This window comes from Hemiscyllium ocellatum, chromosome 45 (genome assembly GCF_020745735.1).
Source record: "Hemiscyllium ocellatum isolate sHemOce1 chromosome 45, sHemOce1.pat.X.cur, whole genome shotgun sequence".
NCBI classification, from domain to species: domain Eukaryota; kingdom Metazoa; phylum Chordata; class Chondrichthyes; order Orectolobiformes; family Hemiscylliidae; genus Hemiscyllium; species Hemiscyllium ocellatum.
The window spans coordinates 10,047,634-10,070,575 of record NC_083445.1 but is presented as its reverse complement, the minus strand read 5'-3'; the positions used below and the strand labels follow the sequence as shown (position 1 = coordinate 10,070,575).

The window sequence follows — 22,942 nt, the reverse complement described above, 5'->3', positions numbered from 1 at the left end:
CTATTGTGGGATCTTGCTGTGTGCATTTTCACTGCTGTGACTACACCAGAAAATATCTCATCAGTTAAGAATTGGTTTGGGATGTTCTGTGGGAAGCTATATCGATTCAAATCTCTGGTACGATTGTCTTCCTCGTGTTTTGACTGGGCTTGTGAAAACTTCATGTCTTCCTCAGTATCTTTCCCCTTTTTTAGTCATCAGCTAAAATCACACAAAAATGTCTACATCTAAAGATATACTGTGATCCGTAATCGCACTGCACATCCTTCCAATGTTAGGTTTGCTTTTGTGAGATCCATTTTAAAAATGGCATCATTCAAATGTTTTCGTTCTGCATCAGGGGAGTACCATGTGGGCAAAAGCATTACAGTTAGAGGGTAAACTCCAAACAGGTAGGCAAATCTCTCTTAAATTGCATGGCAAACCCTTATCTGCCCCCCTCTCCTGACTGAGGCAGCACTATGGAAAGGGCACGATCAACCAGATAACATTTATTTCCAATCCCTGACTGTGACATTTAGAAAACTGAATGCAAAACAGGTTCTATTTATATACATTTACATTTTGGGCAAATATTTAAAACGATTGAATAAGTGGACAATGGGAAGTTATCAGAATGTATTTCTGGTAAGTCCAGAAATAAATATTTTGCAATTGTCGGGGATTAAAATTAGATGATTGATAGATTCAATTTGACGTGGGGGGGGGGAGATTTTACTGTCAAAATCTATTGAACTCCCCTTATTTAACAATACCAAACTATAAACGTTAGAATAGAATTGGGGCCCATGGAATTGCAAATCCCAAAGCCTCAAATGGATTCCGTTTGAAAAAAAGAGTTGAGAGAGAGAGAGGGAGAGACAGCGAAGAGAGAGAGAAAAAAAAACACACAGCAGAGCTATTCCTGCTGTAATCGTTTCCTCTTCTGCTTAATAGAACAGCCAAAGAGGTTGGGCTGACCATGTTGCTTCCTTATCACTGTGCAACAGACTGTCTAGATCTCTTATCCGTGACTGCACCTTGCACAGCTACATCCTTTCCCTCTCTTTACATAGGAAATCTACACAATCCAGAGAAAAAAAAACTTTAAAAGCACACAAATGGAGGCTGAAGAAAATGGCTCTGTCCAGATCCCCTCAGACCACAGAGGGTAAGCTCGTTTTTTACCTTCCAAATTATTTTTTTTTAAAAAGAATCTAAAGATCGGGTTAAGATCTACTGTAGCTGCACCATCAGAGTGAAATGTACCAGCTTAAAACAAACGAGAGAGAATTAAACAACGCAGAAACTAAACTAAGACAATTGAAATATATATTTTTAATTATATGACTGAACGTGAAACGGTTTGAAGGCACCGCTCTCCTCCTGAATTTCAGGCTCACTGGAACTCTTAGGTTTTTAGATATTTTAAACTTAAATCAGCGTGCAGCAAATTGGCTAACCGATTTCGTGAACTAGGTATGCGGAAGCGTTAGAAAAAAAATTAATTTTGCAAGTGGTATATTGGGGGTTTGGGAGATTAGGTTAGAATACAACCAATGTGCTGGTTGGTGAAAAGGGAAATAAACGTGTTGCCCGATTCTAGGTTTCAAGTCTGAAGTAGAAAATAGAATCTATTCTCCAAGCAATAAATTTCGTCGGCTGGTGTGCAATTTTTTTTTTCTCGTTTTGCAAACTGGACACGACCCCGTTATTTTATCAACGTTAGAAAACATCATGTTGTGAAAGAGGCTGAACTTCTATAGAAATCCCAATCTCTTTCTCTCTGGACATTTTGATGCGAATTGGAAAGTGTATTCCTGGTGCTAAACGGGATTGGGAGCTAATTCCCCTCGTTTAGCCGGAGGAGTTAGTGATGGTAATTGTATAGCAAAATATTAATGTGAATTGTGTGGAGATTTGCCTCATTGTGATCCCCAGGGCGAGGGTTTTGATGCTAAAATTCAATGGATTTTCTTTTTTTGTTTTTCGAAATCTAATTCTCCTCTTACTTATTTAATGTTTGAAGAATTGGGGTTATTTTAACCCTCTGGTTAAATCCTGAAATCTCTCTATCATGAGGAAAACTGTGTTGCATTAATTTCGTTTTGATAACATAATTCCAAGCGAGGTAACACACAGTACCCTGCTACAAAAGAGGAATTGGGTATTTTGAAAACCAAACACTTTGCTAATTGAAGCATGTTGCAATTTTCACGCACAATAATTTACAAACACTCCTTGGTGAACCCCCCCCCCCCCCCGAACTTCAGGAGAGTCGTGTCTAATTCCAAATGCCTTATTTGAAACTAGACAGCGTCCCTGGAGAATCAGGAAGCGTTAGACCCGTCCAGAGCGAGAGAGATAGCACTCAGTTCAGTTCATCAGTTGTTTCAGAATGGATTAATTCTGGGTGAAATCAAGCTCCCCACGTGAGCACTAATCCTTGAGGTCAGAAATTATTAGGAGGACTGAACATCAGCGAGAATACATTTTCACTTTGTGTATTCATAAGCTACAGCCAATTCAAGAAATAAAGTAGGGAAACTGATGCTGTTACTTGGGAAAAATGAACCCAGGAAGCGGACCCCCCAAACATGTTCATGGAAAATTATGCTTGCTCCTGGAAACCTGGCTACAAACGATCCCTCTCCCGCCTTAGGAAGCAGGATCTGCTCAGTAAACTGGGACCTGAAATTTCCCAGTATTTTATCACCCAAGCCTGCAGATTCGTTGGATTTTTTATTTTTGCTTATTTGTCAGCAATGTTTCCAATGTTTCTACCTTTCCAGAGATAGAAAGCTACGTCTGGTTAACCTGGGGTCGCCATGGCTCTAGTGAGGGGGAGAGGTTGAGAAGGTGTGATCTTCTTGATAAATTCAGCTGTTGTGGGAATTGAACCCATGCATCGCTCTGCGTTCAAAGCAGCCCCTACCACCCCCTACCCAAGCAAGTCATGCAGGATCGATGTTGTGGCATTAAACTACAGCATGAACCTCGTCTCTGTCAAACGTTTGGAAAGTGTTTCACCCTCACAGTGGTATATATGTGTTACATTTAACCCGTAGCTAAATCCCACTGAATAAAAGGCATTGAATTCCATCCAGGGACTAAATTATTCCTGTGTCAGGTGGAAAAAGCCCAGGTTGGACCTACCCTATTACATTCAGTCTTCTACACAACACTCTATTTTGCACATATTTGTCCCCCAATCAACCTGCTCAGAGCTTTTATTACACATATCTGCTGCACATGGTTTCCAAAGGTAGCACATTACCACTGCACTACAAGAGTTCCCTCCTCAGAGCATTATATTAAACTGAGGGAGGAGTGCCTAGTTCATTTCCCAATATGATACCTGACCCCCAACCCCCACCCCTCCAACAAAGAGCCAGGTTGCTAGAAGTTTAATTTGAAAACAAAAACTCTGCAGTTTAGGAGGTTGACGTGTGACTCAGAGTCATTCTGCATAAAACCAGGCTGTTCGGCCCATCTTGTCTTTGCCCTCCTGTCCTTAGTTCCTAGCCTGCTATTACCTTGCTCATTTACATAGAGTCATAGAGATGTACAGCATGGAAACAGACCCTTCGGTCCAACGCCGACTAGATATCCCAACCCAATCTAGTCCCACCTGCCAGCACCTGGCTCATAAACCTCCAAACCCTTCCTATTCATATACCCATCCAAGTGCCTCTTAAATGTTGCAATTGTACCAGTCTGCGCTCATTCCATACCCTTAACACCCTCTGTGTGAAAAAGTTGCCCCTTAGGTCTCTTTTATATCTTGCTTCTTAAAAGAATCCACCTCCATCACCCACTCTCACAGTCCACTCCATATTTCTCTGGGTGAAAGAATTATTTCTCAAATTTCGTCTTAACCACCTGCTTGATCAAAGCGTGACAAGGGGAACAGGTAAAGTAAACGATAGACACTATTTCCAATTGTATGGGAGGAGACGGCATGGTAATTTTGAGGTTTTGCAAGCCAGATCTTTCAGGAGTGGATTAGGAATTTCAATGCTCTTTCTTAGAATAGTCGAAGATTGGAATTGCTGCACTTAATTGTATATTTAAAATTATGTTTTTTTTTTAAAAAATCAAATGGCTAAGGGCTATGGGACAAAGACAGAAATGGAGTTAGATCAGGGATGAGCTTTGAGGGTTGAAACAGTTCCTATGTTCCAGTGTTCAGTCCATGTACAAATACCATGCTACAGACATGTTCCAATGTAATTAAAAAAGAAAATGGCTCGCTGATCTATTGTTATCACAGTAATCGAAGTTTCTAATGAGGAACAGAACAAGTGCGAACTGCAAACGATGTAAGTAATTGTGGCCTGTCAAATAACTCCAGCCGTGTCTTGTGGCTTCCTTGTTTATTCGGCTTTGTTTTTATGTAGTTCAAGATTTCTTTTGTTTTCCTTTTGAGTTTTAATAGGGAGGGGAAGGGACTTGCATTTTTTCCAAACTGGGGTTTGCAAAACTAAAAATATAAACTGAAAATGAAACCCGGGCACTAAAGGCTGATGTCGAAAGTGCCTTACTTTGCAGTGTGCTTCGGCAAGCCTGCACTTTCCGGAATAATTGCTCTGACTAGGGATTGTATTGGCCACAGTGAAATGCTGGGAAAGGAAAATGCGTGCAAGTGCTCCCAGATTTGTTGGAAGTGGGGAGCTCACTGAAGGGTACAGAGAGAAAAAAACCCATCCTCTGTTTTAGTTGGGTCTAAAGCTTAGCTTTTAAGGAGGGCCTTAAATAAGGGGAAAGGGTGAAGAGGTTCTGCCAGTATTTATAGAGCCTGGGCAGTTAAACTCATGCAGTGGTTAAAATTGGGAGGGGGGAGGTAACAAGGAACAAGGAATGAGTCAAGGAATGGAGGTATAGAGAGGCCTGAGTGGGATATGAGGCTGGTCAAGATTGCCAGAGAGTAGGAAAGGGGCTCTTAAGGTGCAGTGCTAGTGTTCCTACCTCTGAACCAGCAAAGGCTTAGGTTCAACTCTCTCCTGCTGCATAGTATGTGATGATACCTCTGAGAAAGTTGATTAGAAAGCATTTAAAGTGCTCTTGGGGCGTAGTGCCCCTACCTCTGGCCCAGAAGTATGGGGTTAAGCCTGACCTGCTCCAGAGGTGTGTCATAACGTTCTTGGAGAGGCTGGTTTTCAAAGAAAACAAAACATTTCCAAAGACTCAGAAAGGCAAGGATGTGGAGGGATTTGAAAACAGGGTTGATCATCTTTAAAACTGAAATATTAACGAGGCACTTTGAGGATCTGTATATGAGCATGTTAATCAGTGAATTTGTGGAGGGAATGTAGCCACAGAATATGATTGTTTTATGACATTCCAGTATTGACAGGAGGAAGAGTCCTGAGCAGCTTCGACCCTAGAATAGCATTAAGACAAATTGACTTTTGTCCCACATTATGGTCACTTCACAACAGAAGGGAACTTAGTTGACCACTTGAAGCCAGCATGCCTAATCTAGGACATGATGTGTCTTTGTCAGATGTATCCTGTACTTTTAACATAAATAAACAAGTCAATAGATGCTTGAATTCTTGAGGAGTTGAGAGCAATGAGGTGTTGTGGCCTGGGACACATTACCCATGATCTAATAAAATGCCAGGGCAAATAAGAGGGGCTGGATGGCCAACTCTTAGTTCTTATAATCCTATGGTTGTGTCTGTCTGCATGTTAGAAGCGGCCAAAAATTGTGTTGCTGGAAAAGCGCAGCAAGCCAGGCAGCATCCAAGGAACAGGAGATTCGACGTTTTGGGGATAAGCCCTTCTTCAGGAATGCATGTTTGACGCATTCATATCTTCAGTGCATTCCAATGGTGACTGAACCTCAAAAGGATTTCATTGAGTAGAACACCAAGGAATGTTTCAGAAGGATCTACTCAATAGAGAAATTAGGAACATTAAAAGATGCAGAATTATATGTAATTGGTTTGGAGATTGGACACAAAGATTAAGAAGGGCTTAAGAAGAAGGGTTCCTGAAGAAGGGCTTATGCCCGAAACGTCGATTCTCCTGCTCCTTTGATGCTGCCTGACCTGCTGCGCTTTTCCAGCAACACATTTTTAAGCTCTGATCTCCAGCATCTGCAGTCCTCACTTTCTCCCACAAAGATTAAGAACAAAGGAAAGATTCGGAATGTGAGAAAAACCCCAGTCTCTTAAGATAACTCGTCAATTTTATGGTAAATAATTTCAATACAACAACTATCCCTTTTTGCTTGTATTCACCCTATTAACTAAGTATATAACAAAGCACATGGTACATGAACCAAGCTGTATGAACATACATTAAAATTGTCAGGTATGATGTTGTGGGTATTACATGGACATGACTGCAAAAGGGATTAGACCTAAAGATTAAATATGGGGGTCGAGAGGGTGGTGCTGGAAAAGCGCAGCAGGTCAGGCGGCATCCGAGGAGCAGGAGAATCAATGTTTTGGGCATAAGCCCTTCATCAGGAATCTATTCCTGGTGATGGGCTTATGCCCGAAACGTCGATTCTCTTGCTCTTCGGATGCTGCCTGACCTGCTGCGCTTTTCCAGCACCACCCTCTCGACTCTGATCTCCAGCATCTCCTCACTGTCTCCTCCCTGACAATTAAATATCCCCAAGGATACACATTCTATTGAAAGGACAGGCAGATGGGCAGAGGTAGCAGATTAGCTCATTAGGAATAAATGAAATTAAATTGTTAGCAAAAAGTGTGGTGCTTTTTTTTCCCTGGAGCATGGGAGGCTGAGGGGTGATGTATAATGTATGAGGGGCATGGGTGGGGTGAGTAGTCAAGGTCTTTTCCCCAGGGTAAGGGAGGCCAAAACTAGAGGTCTAAGATTTAAGGGGAAAGATTTAAAAAGAGCCTGAGGGGGCAACTTTTATATAACTCTGTGACTAACTGTAAAGTGCTTCGTGATGTCTTAAATGGTGGTATATAAATGCAAGTTCTCTCAGTTCTGTATTTCTAACTTGTCAGGTTAGACTCTCTAGGTATGAGCGAAAGTGAACATTAGCCTCACATGACCCGATGCACAAGTGAAAGAATCATCATTTTAATTCGGACAGAATTGAAGTTAACTAATGGAACAATAACAGAAATTGTTGGAGAGACTCAGCAGGTCTGGCAGCATCTGTGGAGAGAGAAAGCAGAGTTAATGTTTTGAGTTCTTCAAATCTTAAACTTACAATTTGGAGTAACTTCACCCTTTCAGATGGAAGACTGCAAACATACTTGAACGTTTGACCACTTGTCTCTCTTTCAAAAATGCGGCTTTATTTTTAAAATGAATAAATTTCAAAGCAATGTGCTTTTTTGAATATTTCCCCCAGTCTCTGTGCAGGCTGTCTCCCAGCAGTACCAGAGAGTTTAATCTTTTAACTGGTGGAAATGTCAGGGCTATCCATAATTGCCTGACCAGGAATAGTTGGGAGTGCAGTGTTAATAACACTGGGCTAGTGAGGCAGACATTAACATGGGTGGGAGCAATTTGAGTTCAAATCCCCACCAAGATAGGATTTAAATTCAACATAGTCTGAGTTATAAAATTAGTCTCAGTGGGTGGCACGGTGGCACAGCAGTTAGCACTGTTGCCTCACAGCGCCTGAGACCCGGGTTCAATTCCCGACTCAGGCGACTGACTGTGTGGTGTCTGCACGTTCTCCCCGTGTCTGCGTGGGTTTCCTTCGGGTGCTCTGGTTTCCTCCCACAGTCCAAAGATGTGCGGGTCAGGTGAATTGGCCATGCTAAATTGCCTGTAGTGTTAGGTAAGGGGTAAATGTAGGGGTATGGGTGGGTTGCGCTTCGGCGGGTCGGTGTGGACTTGTTGGGCCGAAGGGCCTGTTTCCACACTGTAAGTAAACTAATCTAATCTAAAAAAAAACACTTGCAATGGAGCCATCATCAATTGATGTAAAAAGCATTTGGTACAGTTTTAAGGAAGGGAATCTGCTTTCCATACCTGGTCTGGCTTACAAGCGACTCCAGACCCACAGCAAGTCAGTCAATGCCTACTTGACCTCAGAAGAGAGATTGGACAGACTGGGGTTGGAGCAGAGGAGACTGGGGGGTTTGGGGGAGTCATGGTAGTAGATGACTGAGACCTACTCAGACATAGACAGTGATGAGTAGCTCTCAAGTCACTCAATCCAAGAAAGATTCGAAATACTAACTCTGTTTCTCTCTCCACGGATGCAGCCAGACCTTGCTGAGTTTCTCCAGCAATTCCTGTTTGTGTTTGCTTCATGTCCTCTGCAGGGCAACCAGTGCTTCGCCTCCCATCAAAGAATTGTGTAAAATGCCACTCTGTTCAGCTTCTTTTGTCTCTGAGCTGTTCTCGAGTGAGCCTGTCTTCATTGTGGGGCCTAGGCTTTCTTGGAGTACAGTGTTATCTCGAGCATTTGAATGTTGGTTGCGTATTGCTGTTATGTCACCAGGGTTAGTTTATCGCCTTGATCTCAGAGAGAAACCTTTTTTATGTGGAATAGTGGTTTTGCCCTGTTGTGGTTAGAAGTCATGAAGGTGTCAAGCCTCAATTGCACTTTGATAGACTGTGCCACAAGACATGCAGATATCCCTATCTCGTTCTCCCTGCCTGTCGTTTGGCGTTTTATTGTGAGTCAGCAATTTAAACCCCTTCCCTGCAAACACTTGCAGATGGCTTTAAAAAAAAGGCAAAGAGAGACCGGTGAAAATGAGGGACTGGCAACTTTTTCAAATACTGTTTCGAGAACAGATGGTAACACGTGTAATAAAGAATGATGTTGTGCAGAAGAGGCTATTCAGCCCATTGTGGGGCCAATATCCAGAGGCTGTCCTTGGACTGAGAAGCCTTTCCATCCCACTATGGCTGAGTGACTCTGTACTAGTCAAAAACAGCCTACTAACTATTTTAATCCCATTTTACAGCGTTTGACATGGCAAGTGCCTATCTAACTACAACTTCAGTGTGATGAGGGTTTCTGTCTCAGATAGACAGAGAGTTCCAGAATCCCACCACCCTCTGGGTGAAAAATAATTCCCACAAATCTCCTCCCAACTTACCACCTCTTACCTGCGATCTATGTCCTCCGGTCATTGATCCTCTGTCAAGGATGTGGGAGTGCCAGTGTTAGACTGAGGTGAACCAACACCAGGTTATAAACCGACAGGAAGCACAATCCTTTCGGAGTGCCGTTCCTTCATCAGGTTAGCTGTGGAGCAGTGTCATAAGACACAGAATTTACAGCAAAAGATCACAGCGTCTTTGCCACTAAAACGATATACTGAGCAAACCTGGTTGCTGTTAAATCTTTCATCTTTTAGAATGAGGATGCAGGGAAACTGATATGTAAATCCCAGAACTTCTTTCAAATCAGATTCTCAAGATAACTTAAGGTTTTATTTTTTAAAAAGTGACATCTCAGCTCAGTTGCATGCATGACACTGTAATTTTTTTGCTATAAATTCTGTCTTATGATCCTGCTCCATAGCTACCTGTTGAAGGAGCAGCACTCCAAAGGCTAGTGCTTCCAAATAAACCTGTTGGACTTTAACCTGGTGTTGTGTGGTTTTTAACTCTGTCAAAGGGAAATGTTTATTCCTGTCTACCGTGTGTATGCCCCTCCTAATTTGATACATCTCAGTCATTATCACCTCGTAATCTCCTCTGCTCCAGAACAACTGCATTCTGTCCCATCTCTCTTCATCACTGACACTCCCCAGCCCAGGCACCATCCTGGTAAATCTCCCCCTGCACCCGCTCCAGTGCCATCACATCCCTCCCACCATGTAGACTCCAGAACCCTGCACAATACACTAGCTGTGGTGTGAGAAGCAGTGTTTGGAAGATTAAAGATCTGGCTGAGGTTTGGGAGGGTGAAGTGACGCTTTGAGCTGGGACATGGGTCACTGAGCTCTGCACTGGGGTGGCTTTTCCCCAGCAAATTGCAAGCACTTCATTAGGAAAGTTAGAGGAAGGATTTGAATTGAAAGGAAGGTCCAGTACACGTGAACCACAGAAACCTTTCCTTCAGTAAAGTTGGGTGTTCTCAATCAAGACATCTTCCTCATTATTTAAACCTCTCCCTACCTTGGGTAATTCGGTTTCATTAAGAATGCTTTTCACAACTCAGTAAGGGGAGGTGACGGATGAATAATTTCATTGCTGGGCTGTTAATCCAGGTAATGTTCTGGGGACCTGGGTACAAATCCCACCATGGATGGTGGAGTTTGAGTTCAATAATAAAAAGGATCTGAAAAGGACCATGAATTAATTGAATGGAAAAACCCATCTGGTTCACTATTCTCCTTCAGGGAAGGAAACTGCCATCCTCACCTGGTCTGGCTTACATGTGACTCCTGACCCACAGCAATGTGATTGGCTCTTTAACTGCCCTCTGGGATGGGTAATGATGGTTACTGCAAGTTCCCATGGTCTGCAATGTGTTCATGTGGTAAAGGGATAATTTTATTTTTGTCAGACAGATGTCCATATGTGGAGTTGGCTTCAAGAGACTTCCAGAGATTTATAAGGATTTTATTGGAAATGGATAGAACATAGAAGAGTACAGCACTGTGCTGGCCCTTCGGCCCTCGATGTTGCGCCAGCCTTTTATTCTACTCCAAGATCAGACTAACCTGTGCACCCTTTATTGTACCATCATCCAAGTGCCTATCCAAGAGTCACTTAAATGTCCCTAATGTATCTGACTCTACTCCCACGGCTGGCAGTGCACTCCACATACCCACCACTCTCTGAATAAAGAACCTACCTCTGACATCTCCCCTAAACCTTCCTCCAATCAGCTTAAAATTATTCCCCCTCATGAGTGACATTTCTGCCCTGGGAAAAAAAATCTCTGGCTATCCACTCCATCTCTTCCTGTTCACCTCTATCAAGTCACCTCTCATCCTTCTTCGCTCCAATGAGATAAGCCCTAGCTCCCTCAACCTTTCTTCATAAGACATACCCTCCAGTCAAGGCAGCATCCTGGTAAATCTTCTCTGCATCATCTCTAAAGCCTCCACGTCCTTCCTATAATGAGGCCATCAGTACTGAACACAATATTCCAAGTGTGGTCCAACCAGGACCCTATAGAGCTTCAGCATTACCTCGCGACTCATAACTCAATCCCCGTGCTAATGAAAGCCAACACACCATACACCTTCTTAACAACCCTATCAACTTGGGTGGCAACTTTGAGGGATCTATGGACATGGACCTCAAGATCCCTCTGTTCCTCCACACTGCCAAGAATCCTGCCTTTAACCATGTAATCTGCATTCAAATTTGATCTTCCAAAGTGAATCACTTCACACTTTTCCAGGTTGAATTCCATCTGTCACCTCTCAGCCCAGCTCTGCATCCTGTCAATGTCCCACTGCAACCTACAACAGCCCTCTACACTATCCACTACTCCACCAACCTTTGTATCATCAGCAAACTTAATCACCCACCCTTCCACTTCCTCATCCAAGTAATTTATAAAAATCACAGACGACAGACATCCCAGAACAGATCCCTGTGGAACACCACTGCTCACCAAGCTCCAGGCTGAATACTTTCCGTCTACCACCACCCTCTATCTCTTATGGGCCAGCCAATTCTGTATTCAGACAGCCAGATTTCCTTATATCCTATGTCTCCTTACTTTCTGAATGAGCCTACCATGGGGAACCTTATCAAATGCCTTGCTAAAATTCATACACACCACATCCACTGCTCTACCTTCATCAATGTGTTTTGTCACATCCTCAAAGAATTCAGTCAGGTTTGTGAGGCATGACCTGCTCCTCACAAAGCCATGCTGACTATCTCTAATGAAACTATGGTTTTTCCAAGTAACCATAAACTCTGTCTCTCAGAATCCTCTCCAATACTTTGCCCACCACAGACATAAGACTGACTGCTCTGTAATTCCCAGGATTATCCCTATTCTCTTTGTTAAAAAGGGAATGACATTTGCCACTCTCCAATCATCTGGCACCTCTCCAGTGGACAGTGAGGACACAAAGATCATCACCAAAGACCCAACAATCTCTTCCTTCTCTTCTCATAGAAACCCAGGATATATCCCGTCTGGCTCAGGGGACTTAACTATCCTTAACATTTCTCAAAATTTTCAGCACATTCTCCATCCTAACATCAACCTGTTGTAGAATATCAGTCTGTTTCACGCTGTCCTCTGAAACATCAAGCTCCCTCTCAGTAGTGAATACTGAGGCAAAATATTCATTAAGGACCTCCCCTACTTCTTCTGATTCCAGGTGCAACTTCCCTCCACCATCCCTGTTTGGCCCTACCTTCACTCCTGTACCTCACATAATTGTAGAATGCCTTAGGGTTTTCCTTAATCCTACCTGCTAAAGCTTTCTCGTGCCCCTTCTAGCTCTCTTAAGTCCCTTCTTCAGTTCCTTCCTGGCTACCTTGGAACCCTCTGAAGCTCTGTCTGATCCTTGCCTCCTCAACCTGAAGTACGCTTCCTTCTTCCTCTTGACAATGTTCTACATCCCTTGTCACCCAAGATTCCTTCACCCTACCATCCCTTCCTTGCCTCAGTGGGACAAAGCTGTCCTGCACTATCAGAAAGTGCTCCCTAAACAACCTCCACATTTCTGTTGTGCATTTCCCTGAGAACATCTGTTCCCAGTTTAGGCAGCCCAGTTCCTGCCTAATAGCATTGTGATTCCCTTCCCTCAGTTAAATACTTTCCCATTCTGTCTGTCCCTGTTCCTCTCCATGAGTATAGTGAAGGTCAAGGAGTTGTGATCACTATCACCGAAATGCTCTCTCACCGAGAGATCTGACACCTGGCCTGATTCGTTGCCAAGCACCAAATCCAATATGGCCTCCCCTCTAGTTGGCTTATTGACATATTGAGTCTGGAATCCTTCCTGGATACACCTGATAAAAACTGCTCCATCCAAACTATTTGAACTAAGGAGGTTCCAATCAATACTAGGGAAGTTAAAGTCACTCATGACAACAACCCTGTTACTTCTGCCCTTTTCCAAAAGATAGATTGGCACAAACAGCAATCTCCACCTTTCTCTGTCCAAGACCCCTTTCCTTCCTTCCTCCTCTCTTTCCCAACCCTCCCCCCAACCTCCCGCCCCAGCTCAACCTGTTTGGGCATGTTATGATATACCCTCAGGACCAGTGAAACATGAGACCAAGTCTACTAGCCCTACTAACCCAGAGGAGAGGACAATACACTGTCCCACAGGAGCCCGTTTGGGATTCAGTCTTCTTATTTGAAGAGCCATTTGTGGAATCGAATAAACCCCTTTGTTTTTAGCTGTCACTAAATTCCCAAAATACCCAATTAAACAATAAGCCACGTTCAGCATGAAAACCCAGTTCTTAAACACAAAGTCTAAAGATCCTCTGCTCACAGTCAGCTGTGGTTCTGTTCTGTTTGAACTTTAAAGGAACCTGCATTTCTAACGCTGACTATCACTGGCCCCAAGACACTGGGGAGAGCTCTCCTATTCCTTATTAATGTGCCATGGGATCTTTGACATTGACCTAAGTGACCAGACCATGCCTAAACCCATCTGAAAGACAGTCCCTCTATTAATGTAGCACTCCTCCAGTACTGCACTGAAGTGTCAGTCTGGATCAGGGGATCCCAGATTGTGGGCTGGGGTCACCAAGGGGTCACGGCCATCCCCAGTGGGAGTCACCGGGAGTCATGGCCATCCCCAGTGGGGGTCAACAGGGGGTCACAGCCGTCTCAGTGGGGGTCACAGCCATCCCCAGTGGGGGTCACCACACAGGCATGGCCATCCCCAGTGGGCATCACCAAGGGAGACAGCCAATCCCAGTGGAGGTCACCAGGGGGTCACGGCCATCCCCAGTGGAGGTCACCACAGGGTCATGGCCATCCCCAGTGGGGTTCACCAGGAGGTCATGACCATCCCCAGTGGGGTCACCAACGTGTCATATCCATCCCCAGTGGGGGTCACCAGGGGGTCACATCCATCTCCAATTGGAGTCACCAGTGGGTCTTGGCCATCCCCAGTGGGGGTCACCATGGGGTCATGGCCATCCTCAGTGAGGGTCACCATGGGGTCATGGCCATCCCCAGTGGGGGTCACCACACAGTCATGGCCATCCTCTGGGTGGGCCAACATGGGGTCATGGCCATCCCCAGTGGAGGTCATCGCACAGTCATGGCCATCTCCAGTGGGGGTCACCACGGGGTCATGGCCATTCCCAGTGGGGGTCACCAGGGGGTCACGTCCATCCCCAATGGGAGTCAACATTGGGTCAATGCCATCCCCAGTGGGGGTCACCAGGGGTCATGGCCATCTCCGGTGGGCGTCACCATGGGGTCACGGCCATCCCCAGTGGGGGTCTCCATGGGGTCATGGCCATCCCCAATGGGAGTCACCAGGGGTCATGGCCATCCTCAGTGGGGGTCGCCATGGGGTCATGACCATCCCCAATGGGAGTCACCGGGGGTCATGACCATCCTCAGTGGGGGTCACCAGGGGGTCATGGCCATCCCCAGTGGGGGTCACCAGGGGGTCATGTCCATCCCCAGTGGGGGTCACCAGGGGGTCATGTCCATCCCCAATGGGAGTCACCAGTTGTTCATGGCCATTCTTAGTGGGGGTCACCAGGGAGTCACAGCCATCCCCAGTGGGGGTCACGGCCATCCCCAGTGGGGGTCACCATGGGGTCATGGCCATACCCAGTGGGGGGTCACCATACGGTCATAGCCATCCCCAGTGGGGGTCACCACACGGTCATGGCCATCCCCAGTGGGGTCAAGAGGTGAGATTCCGACATTGTGCCCTAAGGCAGCAGTGGGCTGATTGGTGAGACTCCTTTTACATCCTTGGGGTGGTTCGATGGCAGCTACACACTCACGCATATGCACTTCCTGAACTCTCTCAGGGGCGTGGTGGGGGGGGGTTGGTGTGCACAGCCATTTCTGAGCATCAGAAGTGGGTTCATGGAGGGGTGGGTGAGGACAGTTTGGGAAGCAGAGGCCTGTTGCCGCATTCCCTGCCTTAAACTCTCCAGTCAACGTCAAATAATGTGTGGTACAGTTTGGAGTGCGTGCCCTTCCTGGTTTCCCACCAATATGTATCCCTCACGTGCGCCCTAAAGATAAAAGCTCACCCCGTCGTCATTACGGGGCTACCCATGGGATCTTGCTGTGCTCAGAGCGGCCGCTGTTTGGCCTATGCTGTGAGGTTTTTATTTCCCCTGCCCACAAGTCTCTGGTGAGATGTGGCATCATTGGCGAGCCCGGCACTTGTCCCTATTTGCCCCTTGACGTGCACGGCTGACTCAGGTTGAGGCGGGGGTGGAGTGGAGGGCAGTTGAGAGTCGGCCGCGGGCCTGGAGTCACGTGTAGGCTGCACTCATTGAGGAAGGCAGGTTTCCCTTCCGTACAGAACTTCAGTGAAGCACATTGGAATTCTTTTCATATCAACACTATCCGGGACGTTGAGACTTGCTTTCAGTTGGAGATTTTATGCATCGAATCAAAGTGGTGTCAGGCCAGGCTTGTAGAGTCCATAGAGCAGTACAGCATGGAAACAGGCCCTTCAGCCCAAACTGGTCCATGTTGACCATGGTACCCACTCAGCTTATTCCAATTGCCCTCGTTTGGTCCATAAACCCTTCCCATCCATGAGCCTATCCACATGTTTTTAAAACGTTGATGTTGTACCCATCTCAACCACTTTCTCTGGCGACCCATTCCATCTACGCACCACTCTCTGCTTGAAGAAGTTGCCCCTCAGGTCCATCTTAAACCTTTCCCCTCTCACCTTAAACCTATGCCCTCTAGTTTTCAATTCCTCACCCCTGGGAAAAAGACAGTAAACGTTTATCCTACCTCTGCCCCTCATGGTTTTATACACCTCAGTAAGGTCACCCCTCGTTCTCCAATGTTCCGAGGAAGAAAGGCCTATCCTGGCCAACCTCTCCCCCTGTAACTCAAGCCTGGCCCAGTCACAGTGGTACAGGTCTCCCTCCCTTCTAATGTTGGGCTAAATTAAGCTTTCAAGATGAGGCTTTGGCAAGGGGAGTGGTAACAGAGTTGGGGGGGAGAAAATCAAGTGAGGTGAGCTCCAATCTGAGTGAACAGGACAGGACCGAGGGCTGAGTGGCCTCCTGTGTCTCCATTTCATCTTCGAGTGCAGCATCCTCAGAGAGAGGCCACAGTGGCACGGTCTTCAAACAGTTAAAGTATTTTCTTCCACTTGTTGACCCTCTTTCTGAAGTCACTTTGCATTTCTCTCTCTCTCTCACTCTCTCACTCTCCCTCTGTCCTCACCACAGCTAACCCTGGACCGCTGCCTGTCTGACCCACTTGGATTCGGAGAGCGGGGTAGACCAGCTGACGAGGAAAGATGATGGAGAAGTTCGAGTCTGGTCCCTCCGCGCGTCGTGAAGACGCTCACAGTCCCGTCAAGACCGAGCCGGGGCGTATCAGCGACTCCCCAACTAACGAAGGAGAAGCTAAACAGGTCTCGGCCCGAGCTCCTGACTCTACCCCCGGGGACGGCACTCCGACAAACAAGCAAGGCATGTCTGAGCCCGTTTCCACGGAAACCCCCTTGAGCTCCTCGGGAAGCCTACCATTGGAGATGCCCGTCATCAGTCTGGGTCACAGTAAGTTCCCCCAGAGGATGGAGAGCCCCCAGGTTAACGGGGGGACCAGGATGGTGCAGACCACAGAGTTGACGACTTTACACCCCATCCCGACCCTCGTCCAGTGCTCCGACAGCAGGATGGTGCAGCTCTCTAACCACCCGGTGGGCTCCCTGCCAATTCCCGGCTCTCTCCTGGCCACCCAGTACCACCCTCACAGCCTCATCAACAGGTAAGTCTGCTCTCAGAGTGAACCACTCAGCTCCTCCGGTCCAGTTAGTGACGCTCCCCATTCCTCGGTCAGGACATGCTCTCGGCCTCCCAGATGGGAAGTACCCAGCGCTAGTCAATGCTTAATGTTCAGAAAGAGGCCATGTTGGCCCTCTGTGAGAGCAACTTCACCAGGACCCAGGCAGTTTGCAAAATGTGCTTTAACTACCTCGGGGCTCCTGAGAGGCATTTTCAATACAGAAAGCTAATCCAGCAGCCCTCAAACTGAGGGTCTTTTGTTCATGTCCTTGGGAATTGTCCTTCCTTTCAATTTTCTATTATTTTCTTTTTCTTTTCTTTTTTCACATTACCGCCTAACTGTGGTGGTACTTATTTTTTCCCCCAGCACCCATGGTGTCTGTGTGCAGGCGTGAGACGCAGTGAGAGACACAAGGCGCATGAATCTTTATTCAATTTCCACCACCAGGAAAATAGGAAAACACCCGAGTGGCCTGTGACAAGCAGTGCCCTTCACATCAAAGGGCAATGCTGTGTGATCAAACAGTGAAGGGGAGTGCAGGGACTAAACTAGAGTTGGGGGGGTATCCTTCCTTTCAAAGGAACAAATTGGATTTTTTTATTCGTTCATTCATGAGATGAGAGTGTCACCAGCGACACCAACAATTATTGCCCAAGAGTTAACCCCATCACTGTGGGTCTGGAGTCACATGTAGGCCAGACCAGAGGTTTCCTTCCTTAAAGGACATTAGGGAAATACAGTAGATGGGTTTTTCCAACAATCAATTCACAGTCACCTTACTTTCAAATTTTACTGAGTTCAAATTAGGTCCTCGGAACATTACCTGGGTCTCTGAATTAACAATCTAGCGATAATATATGGGCCATTGCCTTTCCCTTAATAAATTGTGGCATGTATTCCTGAAATAACTGGACAGAGATTGGTATCCCCTCAATAAGTCACCCTGTATTTATGAGTACACAGAATACTGGGCAGCTCAGAGTCAGGCCCTAGACTGGGGAGGCTGTCTGAATCTGCTGTTTGCACATTTATTTTAAACACCTTTGTGAATAGACTTTATTACCAACAGCATTTTTTTTTTGAAGATTTTAACTTATCAACCATTCAGAGATGTTAATCCGCACTCTGATTGGCCCAGGTTAACAGACCCAATCAAGGATCTCATAGCCAGTAAGATCCACCTGGCCCTGGTTCCAATCTACGCAGTCACTCATCCCCAGGGAAGTCGATGTGGATTGTTGGTGTGGTTAGTAAAGCTCAGGAGAGTGGGAATGAGCTGGAGGAGGGCCAGGGGAGCGAGGGTGAATATTCAGCTTGCTGTCTGTCAGTGGGGCACTCACAGAAATCCCTGGAATGGGGGCAAACTGGTGAAATCCACATTGATGCCATGGGGTTGGAGGATCCCTGGGCCCTCTCCCTCGCCACTCCCTAACCACCAGATGCTTGGAGGAAGAACGCCTCATCTTCCGCCTTGGGACCCTCCAACCCCATAGCGTCACCAGTTTCCTCATTTTCCCTCCCCCCATCATATCCCAGTCCCAACCTTCCAACTCAGCACCGCCCTCATGACCTGTCCTAACTGTCCATCTTCCTTCCAACCTATCTGCTCCACCCTCCTCTCTGACCTATCACCATCACACCCCACCTCCATCTACCTATCGCTGTCTAAGCTACCTTCCCCCAAGCCCCACCCCACCCATTTATCTTTCCAACCCCCTCGGTTCACAGCCTAATTCCTGAAGAAGGGCTTTTACCTAAAACATCGATTCTTCTGCTCCTCGGATGCTGCCTGACCTGCTGCGCTTTCCCAGCACCACACTCTCGGCTCTGATCTCCAGCATCTGCAGTCCTCACTTTCTCTTTAGAAGAGTAAGTGGCAACTTGACTGAAACATTTAAGATCCTGAGGGGGTCTTGGCAGAGTAAAGATTAAGAGGATGTTATCTCCAATGGGAGAATCTAGACTTCAGGGTCCCCATTGAAAACAGGGACGCGGAGAGATGTTTGCCTCAGACACACAGTGGCTCAGTGGTTAGCACTGCTGCCTCACAGCGCCAGGGACCTGGGTTCGATTCCACTGTTATTGCACATTCCTCTGGGTGCTCCAGTTTCCTCCCACAGTCCAAAGGTGTGCAGGTTAGCTAAATTGCCCCTAGTGTCAAGGGATGTGTAGGTTGGGTGGGTAAGCCAGGGGAAATGCAGGGTTACAGGCGTAGGATGCGTCTGGGTGGGATGAGTTCTTTTGAAGGGTCAATATGAACTCAAATGGGCTGAATGGCCTGCTTCCTCGCTGTAGGGATTCTATGAGGAGGTCATTCAGCCCCTTTAGGGGCAAGGAGAGTGGAGTTGAGATGATCAGGTCAGACACGATCCCATTGAATTAAGACTCGATGGGCTGAATGGCCTCCACCAGTTTCATACTCTTAAATAGTATTGTCATTGTCATGAAATCAAGTCTGATGGTTACGTGTACAATATGATGCCGATGTAATAGGGATTATATCGTATCCTTTATAATTCAGGCAATTTATCTGGAGCCAGTAACAGCTTGGATGGTGATGTAGTCGGGGTAGGTTAGAGGGCAAGTTTCCTTTTAATTTTGTAATCTGATTACAGACCCAGATCGAGAATTTTCCTTAAGTACCATGGTTTATTTCTTGGGGGAGCTATGTGTGATGGCACCAAAACCCATTGATCCTTCCAGGTTAAGAGTATTATCCGTGTGGAGCCATTTGGCATTGAATATTCAATTTCACCACTGGCACCAACCCACCAGCAGATGGGCACAACAGTTTCCATTATCGGGACTCGTAGAAAGTCGCAATCCAACTGAAGGTTGGAGATAACTGTACACAAATTTTACTTTTACATTCATTGCACGTTTTCATTGTTTCTTTTCTGAGAGACCTCACACGTAATTTCCTTTTGGCTTGGCGGATATTTACTGGCATCCATTACCTCACGACAGGAAAATGCAACAAGACTCGAGTGATGCCAATATGAAAGTGTGGGCTTCTGTGTCAGAGAATTGCCAGAGTTGAGACAGAAGAACGGGCGCAGGATTAGGAGGAGTCCGTTCAGCCCCTCTAGCCAGTTCCACGTAATCGTTTCATATCTGATCAGACAGTATCAAGGGCTGAGCTACTGACTTGGGGTTCGGAGGAGGCTATAGCTGGTTGGAAGAAGGGAAAGTGTCAAGGAAATGGCAAACTGAGGTCCTTTCGTGAAACCGGAATACAGTGGAAACACAGTCTGCTGAGAGGAATGAGGGAGGTCGGTGGGTCAGCGCTGGTGGTGGAACTCATTGAAATAGAGAGGCCGAAGGCTTAAAAAGAGAAAGCAAGAGCCGAAAGGGGTTAAAGACAGACAGAACAATCAGACATCCCGTTCCGTTTTAGGACCTTGAGAGAGTTTCCAGAAGAATTCGGGCTCAATTCTGGGCAGCACGGTGGCACAATGGTTAGCGCTACTGCCTCGCAGCGCCAGAGACCCAGGTTCAATTCCCGCCTCAGGAAGGTGTGGAGTTTGCACATTCTCCCCGTGTCTGTGTGGGTTTCCTCCCACAATCACAAAGATGTGCGGGTCAGGTGAATTGGCCATGTTAAATTGTCCGTAGTGTTAGGTAAGGGGTAAATGTAGGGGTATGGGTGGGTGGCGGGTCGGTGTGGACTTGTTGGGCCGAAGGGCCTGTTTCGACACTGTAAGTGATCTAATCTAATCTAATTCTTGAGCAGACTCCACCTTCTCTCAGAGGTAAAGGAAAAGGGCAGCCCCTGGGGACATCCCAAAATACTTTTGAAGGGTGCTCACTGTTGTTCCAAGTGGGAAAAGCAGCAGAGCAATTTGAGCACAGCAAGATCCCACGACCAGTAAGGTATTTGTTAAAAGCGATGGGTGCTGATTGAGAGAAAGTTTATTGGTCGGGCCACAAGTGACGACTTCCCCGCTACTCCATGGACTAGTCACCTAGTCACCTCACTGAGTTCCCGATCTCCAGGGTAGGATTTACAAACCCTGCAGCTAACGCTGAACGGGGAAGTGAGGATTATATTAGCGCCGAAGGATCCGTGTTTTGTGTGAGATCCACGCGGTCGCCAGGTTTTATTTTATTAAACAAATTATAAAAAACAGTTTACAACAAAGAGTTACATTTACAGCTGCAGACAAGAGACAGCAATTTTACAAGGGAGAGGAGCAGCAAAGCCAGGCCCCAAACCCTACCGTTCAAACAGTTTACAGGGACACGAGGACAAACCTCAAATCCCAGTTTCACATAAAAATGTAAAGAGACATCAACGATGACAATACTGTTACATACGAAAGTGCAGTCGCTAGGTTTTATAATATAGCGACGGTGAACGCTGCTGGCTTTCGGAAAGTGAGCTGGGTGGGGCAGACACTTTGTAAGGGAGCTGGGGGGGGAGCTGGATGTTTCAGGGGAATTTATAGAACCACACAAATTGGTTTACTTCACCAGCAGAAGCTTCGATATTGACAAGTGCATAAATAGTAATGATTTCTGGGAGCCGGTGGAGATGCTGATGAATTGGAAAAGGCTTGGGAAGTGATTTAGATTTCCGTGACATGTAAATAGACAATGATCGAGGAATGTGAGTGGGCCATTCAGTCTGCTCCGCTATTCTGTACAATTGTGGCTGATCTCCATTCAACTCCATTTCCCAGTCCGCTCCCTGTAACCCTTTCATAGGGTGCTCCTTAAATAGGGATGGCACACTGGCTCAGTGGTTAGCACTGATGCTTCATAGGTCCCAGGTTCGATTCCAGCCTCGGGTGACTGTCAATGTGGTGTTTGCATATTCTCCCTGTGTCTGTGGGGGTTTCCTCCCACACTCCACAAAGATGTGTAGGTCGGGTGAATTGGCCAGGCTAAATTGCCCGTAGTGTTAGGTGCATTAGTCAGGGATAAATGTAGAGAAATGAGTCTGGGTGGGTTACTCTGCGGAGGGATCAGTGTGAACTTGTTGGGCTGAAGGGCCTGTTTCCACACTGTAGGGGATCTAACTAACTAATTATGTGTCTACCTCCTTTAAATGTGCTCGGTGTCCTAACCTGGGTTCATATCCAACCCATCCCAATTGGCTACTGATTGAATTTTTTAAAAGTCTCAGTTTTAGAACATAGAACATTACAGCGCAGTCCAGGCCCTTCGGCCCTCGATGTTGTGTCAACCTGTGGTACCAATCTGAAGCCCATCTAACCGACACTATTCCATTCTCATCCATATGCCTATCCAATGACCATTTAGATGCCCTTAAATGTTGGCGAGTCTCCTACTGTTGCAGGCAGTGCGTTCCACACCCCTACTACTCTCTGAGTAAAGAAACTACCTCTGACATCTCTCCTAGATCTATCACCCCTCGATTTAAAGCTGTGCCCCCTTGTGTTAGTTGGCTGAGTGATGCTTCACTTCAGAACAGGGTGACAGGAGGACATTAACTAGCAGCTATTGGAAATGCGGGAGGGAGCCTGAGAGATGTCACAGCAAAGAGGAAGGCCATTCGGCCTAACAGTCCAGGCTAGCTCTCTGGAACCCAGTCAGTCCCATTCTCCAGCTTAGTCCCTGCCAAGTGCCCATCCCATTTTCCTCCTGGATCATTGGTTCTGTTTTCAAAACCTTTTCCACTCATTCTGAGCAAAAAAAATCTTCCTCACCTTCACCCTCTTGTCCAGATCCTGAAATCTGCATCCTTTGATCTCTCCAGCCTCAGCTAACGGGAAGTAATTTTACCTCTCTACCTTTATCGAAGCCTCTCATCGCTTTGCATGAATCTCAAATCTCCTTCAAGTCTGAGCCCTGTCCAACCCAAACTTTCTGCCGAAATTCCTCGTCCCTGAAACCACTCTGGTTAATCTTCCTCTGACAGAGAGTGCAGAGACCAGAACCGAACCACAGCACTGGGCCACATTGGAGCTGCTGAGACACGCCAGTGCGTCCTCGCTGGTTTTTGTACACTATTTGTGGAGACATGATCCCATCTGCTTTGCGAGCCACTCCCTGACTATATCCTGCCACGCTCACACCTCGTTGCACATCAGTCCCCGCGTTGTTCTGTTCCTATAGTCTCCTGTTAGAGTTGTTATTCGG

At 46.4% G+C, this 22,942-nt stretch overlaps 1 protein-coding gene across 1 annotated transcript in view; it reads left to right on the top strand.

Moving 5' to 3' along the window:
* Positions 1 to 1,020: 1,020 nt before the first annotated feature.
* LOC132835922 (protein lyl-1-like) overlaps positions 1,021 to 22,942 on the top strand; it is a 36,643-nt gene continuing 14,721 nt past the window's right edge. Inside the window, exons 1-2 of the mRNA XM_060855032.1 lie at positions 1,021 to 1,150; positions 16,276 to 16,819. Of these exons, the coding sequence (XP_060711015.1) occupies positions 16,347 to 16,819 (473 nt within the window). The 5' untranslated portion in view covers positions 1,021 to 1,150; positions 16,276 to 16,346. The remainder of the gene's footprint in view (positions 1,151 to 16,275; positions 16,820 to 22,942) is intronic.